The following is a 12,261-nucleotide window of genomic DNA, read 5'->3' on the forward strand; positions in this document are numbered from 1 at the left end:
GCCCCGTGAGAATGGAACGCCGTTTTTCCCATTGAGATCAATGGGCAGATGTTTGGGGGCGTTCAGCCCTCAAATTTTTATCCATTTTTCGGGGTGTTTACGGCCCAAAAAATGGCTGAAAATAGGTAGTGTGAACATACCCTTAGTTGTAGTAGGGGAGCGAGCGGCAATAGTTGAACAACTGTCCACAACTAGAGCACATAGACACAGGTGAGACGTGACTAGGAGCTCCCTTATGTCTGCTCTGACTCAGGAGTGTCTGTATTTAGCAGGATCTTGATTTACTACGTCATAGACATCTCGTCAGCATTATAAAATCTGATATGTATCTAGTAACCAACGGCGTGTCGCTGCAGTACTCAGGTCTGAAGATAAAAATTGCTGTTGTGTCATAATTTAGATCTGGTGAGACGGCAAAACACAAAAAACATCATAGTAAAAAAAAAAAAATGCAAAACTTAGACTGGCCATACATATCAGGCTCAGTTCACATCTCGTTTTGTGCACACGTTTGTGGTATACGACGACGTATACGTTTTTAAAGTTACAAAACGTATGCATTTGTAACATATAGTTACGTTTTTCGTAGTATATGGCGTATACGTTTGTGTCCGTTCATACTTTTTTTGTTCTTTAGCTAAATCAAACTTTGTAAGGTCAAGATTTCCCACATAAGGTTCCAAAAAGGTATACGTTTTACATATGCAAACGTAGGGTTTAATATTGCATACGTCATCCATACGTCGCCATTGACTTCAATGCAAATAAAAACGTATACGTTTTTGAAAAGTAATGAAAAGTGTAGTAGACTACGCTTTTCAGGACATGGAAAAAAAAAGGATACAACATAAGCAAACAAAACGTAAGCACAAACTACAACATTAGGGCCTCTGTCCTGACCATAGAAACCAATGTGCACGCTGTGGTACGCGTTTTGACACTGTTTTCTCTTGTCAAGGAAAGATGATTCTGGCGGCGCTTATCTCTATGGGTTTGTCCACACGTAGCGGAATTGCTGCGCATTTTGCATCCAGAATTTTTACGCAGCGTGTGGATGAGATTTGTTAAATCTCATCCACTTTGCTGCTACTGTATTCTGCTGCATTTTTTCTGTCCGAAATTCCGTCCGGAAAACGTGGCAATCCCGCAGCGTGTGGACGAGCCCTAAGGAGGACAAAGCACTGCAAATGTTGACATCTAACCTGCCTCATCCTTGTTTCCACATTGACAGTTGTTAGGGGACAGTCATACATAGTAGATTTTATTCGACATGTATGTCCAGCTGAAGGTGAATGTCCACCTTTAAGGCTGGATTCACACGAGCATGTTCGGTCCGTAATTGACGGAACGTATTTCGGCCGCAAGTACCGGACCGAACACAGTGCAGGGAGCCGGGCTCCTAGCATCATAGTTATGTACGACGCTAGGAGACCCTGCCTCGCTGCGGGACAACTGTCCCGTACTGTAATCATGTTTTCAATACAGGAGAGTAGTTCCATGGAGAGGCAGGGACTCCTAGGGTCATACATAACTATGATGCTAGGAGCCCGGCTCCCTGCAGTGTGTTAGGTCCGGGACTTGCGGACTAAATACGTTCTGTCCTTTACGGACCGAACATGCTCGTGTGAATCCAGCCTTAACATCACGTCGTTTTTAGATCCGGCATTCTTTGCTGATTAATTTCTTAATATATCTTTATAGTGGTTGAAGGTCTTTAGAGCTTCAAATCCTCTGTATAGACATAGAGTTAAAGCAGTATTCCCATCTTTATCCACACGATATGCCATAAATGTCCGACAGATGCAGGTCCGCACGTATCTCTAGAACGAGCCCCATTACCCTCGTCCTACCTTTTGCCGCTGTTGCTGGGCTCCGACCACTTTCTGACGAGGTGGCCGGGTTTCCCGGAAACAGACGAGCGCGCTTTTCTACACAATTTCCAGAACTCCCATAGAAGGGAATGGGAGTTCCAGAAACAGCTTAGAACAGAGAGCTATGCTGTCTCTGTAGCTTTGGGTTCCGGAAACACCCATTCACGTCTATGGGAGCTCTTCTTCTGGAAACTCCGGCCACCTCATCAGACAGTGGCTGGGGACTAGCTACAGAAGGTAGGATAGGAGCCAGGGGGCCCCGTTCTAGAGATAGGTGCAAGTCCCAGAAGTGGGACTCACATCTATTGGAAATAAATGACATATCCGAGATGGGAATACTCTTTAAAATGATGAGTCTGGCTACCAGTAGTCACCACTAGGGGGAGCTTATTGCATACTGTCTTATTGTTGAGTTCAATGTATAAACAGTATGCATTAAGCTCCTACGCTCCCCCTAGTGGCGGCTGAAGGAAGTCAGAATTTTATAATTTAACTATATGTCTATGCAGGGGATAAAGTAATTACCAACAAAAATGGTGGGATGCCAATCTAATTTTACAATATAGTTTCAAGAGGGCATTGAGACAGCCATTTCATACTGCAGCTCCAGCAAACTTCAGTGAACTTATCACCTATTAGGTTAACCCTTGAAGGATATCTCGTAAATTTCCCTTTTTTAAGGTGCATTTTTCACAATGTTAGAAAACAAGACTATGAACCTAATTCTAATCTTAAATTCCACAAAAAATAAACCTACTATAGTGTCATGTGCTGGGTGACAATTGGGAAAGGATGAGGTATTGTTCTATATCACGTGTTTCTGGGAATACAAAGTACTCAATATCCCAGAAATGTCCTAAGATGTTGTAAAGTCTCAAGGTGGTGACCTAGGAGAATGGAATTATTTAGTTCCTTCGCTTGTAATTGACAAGTATGGGAGCACGGTCCGTAAAAAGCAAAAGATAGGACATGTCCTATCTTTTGCGGAGGCTTTCTAAGGCCCGTACACCTTCCCTTAAATATACGGGAAGGTGTCCATGGTCAAAATGAATGGGTCCGTAATTATGGACGAATTCTACGGTGGTGTGCATGGGGCCTGACACCAGGAAAAGCTCCTCACCATCCCCAATATCAAGGTGGTTAGATGTGGTAGATGAAGTATCAGAACACACTTGGTGTCTCTACTGTATGGTCTCCCAGACTTCACATAAAGTGATTTGGCAAAGGATAAAAACAGACAAACACAGAGCAGACCGTGGACATAATCTTTTGGTACTTTATTTCATATATTCACAAAGTGACACAGTAAAAAGCGCTCATAAATATATAAAATCTCCACGTTGCACGCCGAGCCTCTCCTGCCCGACCTTGGGCTTCGCTTTGTCCAGCTTCTTCTGGGGCATGACTAAAGCGTGCTCTGGTCTCTCATTAAATACACATTCTGCAACAGATGGTTAGGCACACCTGCATCTATACACATAGCACGCACATATACACATAGCACACACATATACACATAGCACACACATATACACATAGCACGCACATATACACATAGCACGCACCTACACACATAGCACGCACATATACACATAGCATGCACATATACACATAGCACACACCTACACACATAGCACGCACATATACACATAGCATGCACATATACACATAGCACACACCTACACACATAGCACGCACCTACACACATAGCACGCACATATACACATAGCACGCACATATACACATAGCACACACATATACAGATAGCACGCACATATACACATAGCACGCACATATACACATAGCACGCACCTACACACATAGCACGCACATATACACATAGCATGCACATATACACATAGCACACACCTACACACATAGCACGCACATATACACATAGCATGCACATATACACATAGCACACACCTACACACATAGCACGCACCTACACACATAGCACGCACATATACACATAGCACGCACATATACACATAGCACACACATATACACATAGCACGCACATATACACATAGCACGCACATATACACATAGCACGCACCTACACACATAGCACGCATATATACACATAGCATGCACATATACACATAGCACACACCTACACACATAGCACGCACCTACACACATAGCACGCACATATACACATAGCACGCACATATACACATAGCACGCACATATACACATAGCACACACATATACACATAGCACGCACATATACACATAGCACGCACATATACACATAGCACGCACCTACACACATAGCACGCACCTACACACATAGCACGCACCTACACACATAGCACGCACCTACACACATAGCACGCACCTACACACATAGCACGCACATATACACATAGCACGCACATATACACATAGCACGCACATATACACATAGCACGCACATATACACATAGCACGCACCTACACACATAGCACGCACATACACACATAGCACGCACATATACACATAGTACGCACATATACACATAGCACGCACATATACACATATCACGCACATATACACTTAGCACGCACATATACACATAGCACGCACATATACACATAGCACGCACATATACACATAGCACGCACATATACACATAGCACGCACATATACACATAGCACGCACATATACACATAGCACGCACATATACACATAGCACGCACATATACACATAGCACGCACCTACACACATAGCACGCACATATACAGATAGCACGCACATATACACATAGCACGCACATATACACATAGCACGCACATATACACATAGCACGCACATATACACATAGCACGCACATATAAACATAGCACGCACATATACACATAGCACGCACCTACACACATAGCACGCACCTACACACATAGCACGCACATATACACATAGCACGCACATATACACATAGCACGCACATACACACATAGCACGCACCTACACACATAGCACGCACATATACATATGGCACGCACATATACACATGGCACGCACATATACACATGGCACGCACATATACACATGGCACGCACATATACACATGGCACGCACATATACACATAGCACGCACCTACACACATAGCACGCACATATACACATAGCACGCACATATACACATAGCACGCACATATACACATAGCACGCACATATACACATGGCACGCACATATACACATGGCACGCACATATACACATAGCACGCACATATACACATAGCACGCACCTACACACATAGCACGCACATATACACATAGCACGCACATATACAGATAGCACGCACATATACACATAGTACGCACATATACACATAGCACGCACATATACACATAGCACGCACATATACACATAGCATGCACATATACACATAGCACGCACATATACACATAGCACGCACATATAAACATAGCACGCACATATACACATAGCACGCACCTACACACATAGCACGCACCTACACACATAGCACGCACATATACACATAGCACGCACATACATATAGCACACACATATACACATAGCACACACATATAAACATAGCATACACATATACACATAGCATACACATAGCACACACATACATATAGCACACACATATACACATAGCACGCACATATACACATAGCACGCACATATACACATAGCACGCACATATACACATAGCACGCACATATACACATAGCACGCACATATACACATAGCACGCACATATACACATACCACGCACCTACACACATAGCACGCACCTACACACATAGCACGCACATATACACATAGCACGCACATACACACATAGCACGCACCTACACACATAGCACACACATACACACATAGCACGCACATATACACATAGCACGCACATATACACATAGCACGCACATATACACATGGCACGCACATATACACATGGCACGCACATATACACATAGCATACACATAAACACATAGCACACACATACATATAGCACACACATATAAACATAGCATACACATATACACATAGCATACACATATACACATAGCACGCACATATACACATAGCACGCACATATACACATAGCACGCACATATACACATAGCACACACATATACACATAGCACGCACATATACACATAGCACACACATATACACATAGCACACACATATACACATAGCACGCACATATACATATAGCATGCACATATACACATGGCACTCACATATACACATAGCACGCACCTACACACATAGCACGCACATATACACATAGCACGCACATATACACATAGCACGCACATACACACATAGCACGCACATATACACATATACACATAGCACGCACATATACACATAGCATGCACATACACATATAAACACAGCCTACACATATACACATAGCCTACACATATACACATAGCCTACACAAATACACATAGCCTACACATCTACAGGTATCACACACATATACACATAGCATACACATATACACATAGCATACACATATACACATAGTATACACATAAACACATAGCACACACATATACACATAGCACACACATATACACATAGCATATACATATACACATAGCGCGCACATATACACATAGCACGCACATATACACATAGCGCGCACATATACACATAGCGCGCACATATACACATAGCACGCACATATACACATAGCACGCACATATACACATAGCACGCACCTACACACATTGCACGCACATATACACATAGCACGCACATATACACATAGCACGCACATATACACATAGCACGCACATATACACATAGCATGCACATATACACATAGCACGCACCTACACACATAGCATGCACCTACACACATAGCATGCACATATACACATAGCACGCACCTACACACATAGCACGCACATATACACATAGCACGCACATATACACATAGCACGCACATATACACATAGCACGCACATATACACATAGCATGCACATATACACATAGCACGCACCTACACACATAGCACGCACCTACACACATAGCACGCACATATACACATAGCACGCACATATACACATAGCACGCACATATACACATAGCACGCACATATATACATAGCACGCACGTATACACATAGCACACACATATACACAGAGCATGCGCATACACATATAAACACAGCCTACACATATACACATAGCCTACACATATACACATAGCCTACACAAATACACATAGCCTACACATCTATAGGTATCACACACATATACACATAGCATAGACATATACACATGGCATACACATATACACATAGCATACACATAAACACATAGCACACACATACATATAGCACACACATATACACATAGCACGCACATATACACATAGCACGCACATATACACATAGCACGCACATATACACATAGCACACACATATACACATAGCACGCACATATACACATAGCACGCACCTACACACATAGCACGCACCTACACACATAGCACGCACATATACACATAGCACGCACCTACACACATAGCACGCACATATACACATAGCACGCACATATACACATGGCACGCACATATACACATGGCACGCACATATACACATGGCACGCACATATACATATGGCACGCACATATACACATGGCACGCACATATACACATAGCATACACATAAACACATAGCACACACATACATATAGCACACACATATACACATAGCACACACATATAAACATAGCATACACATATACACATAGCATATACATATACACATAGCACGCACATATACACATAGCACGCACATATACACATAGCACGCACATATACACATAACACGCACATATACATATAGCATGCACATATACACATGGCACTCACATATACACATAGCACGCACCTACACACATAGCACGCACATATACACATAGCCTACACATATACACATAGCATGCACATATACACATAGCATGCACATACACATATAAACACAGCCTACACATATACACATAGCCTACACATATACACATAGCCTACACAAATACACATAGCCTACACATCTACAGGTATCACACACATATACACATAGCATACACATATACACATAGCATACACATATACACATAGTATACACATAAACACATAGCACACACATATACACATAGCACACACATATACACATAGCATATACATATACACATAGCATACACATATACACATAGCACGCACATATACACATAGCACACACATATACACATAGCGCGCACATATACACATAGCACGCACATATACACATAGCACACACATATACACATAGCACGCACCTACACACATTGCACGCACATATACACATAGCACGCACATATACACATAGCACGCACATATACACATAGCACGCATATATACACAGAGCATGCGCATACACATATAAACACAGCCTACACATATACACATAGCCTACACATATACACATAGCCTACACAAATACACATAGCCTACACATCTATAGGTATCACACACATATACACATAGCATAGACATATACACATGGCATACACATAAACACATAGCACACACATACATATAGCACACACATATACACATAGCACGCACATATACACATAGCACACACATATACACATAGCACGCACATATACACATAGCACGCACATATACACATAGCACGCACATATACACATAGCACGCACATATACACATAGCACGCACCTACACACATAGCACGCACCTACACACATAGCACGCACATATACACATAGCACGCACATACACACATAGCACGCACCTACACACATAGCACACACATACACACATAGCACGCACATATACACATAGCACGCACATATACACATAGCACGCACATATACACATTGCACGCACATATACACATAGCATACACATAAACACATAGCACACACATACATATAGCACACACATATACACATAGCACACACATATAAACATAGCATACACATATACACATAGCACGCACATATACACATAGCACGCACATATACACATAGCACGCACATATACACATAGCACACACATATACACATAGCACGCACATATACACATAGCACACACATATACACATAGCACGCACATATACATATAGCATGCACATATACACATGGCACTCACATATACACATAGAACGCACCTACACACATAGCACGCACATATACACATAGCCTACACATATACACATAGCAAGCACATATACACATAGCATGCACATACACATATAAACACAGCCTACACATATACACATAGCCTACACATATACACATAGCCTACACATATACACATAGCCTACACATCTACAGGTATCACACACATATACACATAGCATACACATATACACATAGTATACACATAAACACATAGCACACACATATACACATAGCACACACATATACACATAGCATATACATATACACATAGCATACACATATACACATAGCACGCACATATACACATAGCACACACATATACACATAGCGTGCACATATACACATAGCGTGCACATATACACATAGCACGCACATATACACATAGCACGCACATATACACATAGCACGCACCTACACACATAGCACGCACATATACACATAGCACGCACCTACACACATAGCACGCACCTACACACATAGCACGCACATATACACATAGCACGCACATATACACATAGCACGCACATATACACATAGCACGCACATATACACATAGCACGCACATATACACATAGCACGCACATATACACATAGCACGCACATATACACATAGCACGCACATATAAACATAGCACGCACATATACACATAGCACGCACCTACACACATAGCACACACCTACACACATAGCACGCACATATACACATAGCACGCACATATACACATAGCACACACCTACACACATAGCACACACCTACACACATAGCACGCACATATACACATAGCACGCACATATACACATAGCACGCACATATACACATAGCATGCACATATACACATAGCACGCACATATACACATAGCACGCACCTACACACAGAGCACGCACCTACACACATAGCACGCACATATACACATAGCACGCACATATACACATAGCACGCACATATACACATAGCACGCACATATACACATAGCACGCACATATACACATAGCACGCACATATACACATAGCACGCACATATAAACATAGCACGCACATATACACATAGCACGCACCTACACACATAGCACACACCTACACACATAGCACGCACCTACACACATAGCACGCACATATACACATAGCACGCACATATACACATAGCACGCACATATACACATAGCACGCACATATACACATAGCATGCACATATACACATAGCACGCACATATACACATAGCACGCACCTACACACAGAGCACGCACCTACACACATAGCACGCATATATACACATAGCATGCACATATACACATAGCACACACATATACACATAGCACGCACATATACACATAGCACGCACATATACACATAGCACGCACATATACACATAGCACGCACATATACACATAGCACGCACATATACGCATAGCATACACATAGCATACCTATTCTAAAACAATAAGCATGTTTTCATTAAAATGCAATATAAAATATATTTCCTCCACTCTTTTCATTAATAACAGATTATATTGTAACATCTGAAAAGAAACTGAGCATACAGCAGAAAAAGTCCACTGCAAAAAGACATTGTTCACATTTACTCTACTGCAGTCAGATTATAGATTCATATGATTCTGTGAAAACAAATTCATAACCGCAGTCCACTCTATTACAATTAATTTATTCTTTGCAATGACACTTTGCTAAACCCCATAAATCATGGCGAATTAATAAGCAGGAAAACAGTAACAGCAAATTACTGCACACAATAGATTCCTGTTCACACTTACTTTCTGTCAACCAATTTACAATTTAAATATTCACAGTCCACTCTGTCGCGATGAATTCATTATTAACAGTAGCTAGTTAATAAATGCAATAAATTACATCCTAAGGCTTCTTTCACACTACCGTTCTGTTACGTTTGGCATCTTCCGTCACAGGAGATGAATGAGAGTCCAAACGGAAAGCAGCGCTTCTGTTAGAATTACCATTGATTTCAATGGTAATTCTTTTGTTTCAGATGCATTCCGTTTGGCTCCGTTCGCTAGGTTTTAGACTGCACTTTTGCTTTCGTGTGCACGCTTTAGTCATGCCGCAGAAGAAGCTGAACAAGGCGAAACCCAGAATCGGGCAGGAGAGGCTCGTTGTGCAATGTGGGGATTTTATATATTTATGAGCGCTTTTTACTTTGTTACTCTGTGAGTATATGGAATAAGGTACCAAAAGATTTTATGAATCGCTGCAGTCTGCTCTGTGTTTGTCTGCTTTCACCCTCTGCAGAACCTCTTTATGTGAAGGCTGGGAGACCATGCAGTAGAACACTAAGGGTATGTTTACACGAGGTCATTACGTCCGTAATTGATGGACGTATTTTGGCCGCAAGTACCGGACCGAACACAGTGCAGGGAGCCGGGCTCCTAGCATCATAGTTATGTACGACGCTAGGAGTCCCTGACTCGCTGCCGGACAACTGTTTTCAGTACGGGACAGTTGTCCTGCAGCGAGGCAGGGACTCCTAGCGTCGTACATAACTATGATGCTAGGAGCCCGGCTCCCTGCACTGTGTTCGGTCCAAACCATATGTCAGTCCATAATATTCTATACACATATCAGTTCTTATTTGATCAATGCCAACTATGTTTCCACATACCAATGATTGAGTCCCGCAGCTCCTTTGTAATTATGCCCAGATCATCCTTATCAACAAACTTGAGAAACTTCTCATTCGGTTCACTGGCTGCAGCAGATAAATCCTGGAAGTTTCCTCGACCCGTTGTGGAGATAATAAATATTGATACGCCCATTTCCTTGAGAAGCTTCATTGGCCAAGAGATGTCATCAGTAGACAATCCATCGGTCACCCAAACCAGAACTTTTGGGACATCACCTCTGGAACCAAAGTCTTCTGAGAAAAGATTCTTCTTAACATAGTCAATAGCTTTTCCTGTATTTGTATCCCCCATACGTTGTTTTATTTTCTGGATGGCATGTTGGACATCTTTACTGGAACTGTATTGGTTCAAGGGAAATTCCAATGTAGGATTGGTACTGATCTGAACAATACTAGCTTGAACGTCCTGTGGACCATACTTGAAAGGTTGGAGAAGCTCTCCAATGAACTGTTTGACTTTGGAAAACTCATCATAGGTAACGCTTCCAGAACTGTCCAGTAGGAAGAAAAGGTCTCCTTCTAAATCTGAGACCAAGCTGGAATGATCTGAAAAAGAAAAA

At 42.0% G+C, this 12,261-nt stretch overlaps 1 protein-coding gene across 2 annotated transcripts in view; it reads right to left on the minus strand.

Annotated features, from left to right (window-relative positions):
- The window catches only part of VWA1 (von Willebrand factor A domain containing 1), a 73,538-nt gene that overhangs the window by 22,803 nt on the left and 38,474 nt on the right, over positions 1-12,261 (minus strand). For both annotated transcript variants that reach the window (XM_075839612.1, XM_075839611.1), the window contains one exon: positions 11,681-12,247. In XM_075839612.1, coding sequence (XP_075695727.1) covers positions 11,681-12,247 — 567 coding nt within the window. The remainder of the gene's footprint in view (positions 1-11,680; positions 12,248-12,261) is intronic.

Source organism: Rhinoderma darwinii, chromosome 10 (genome assembly GCF_050947455.1).
Source record: "Rhinoderma darwinii isolate aRhiDar2 chromosome 10, aRhiDar2.hap1, whole genome shotgun sequence".
In the NCBI taxonomy this organism is placed as follows: domain Eukaryota; kingdom Metazoa; phylum Chordata; class Amphibia; order Anura; family Rhinodermatidae; genus Rhinoderma; species Rhinoderma darwinii.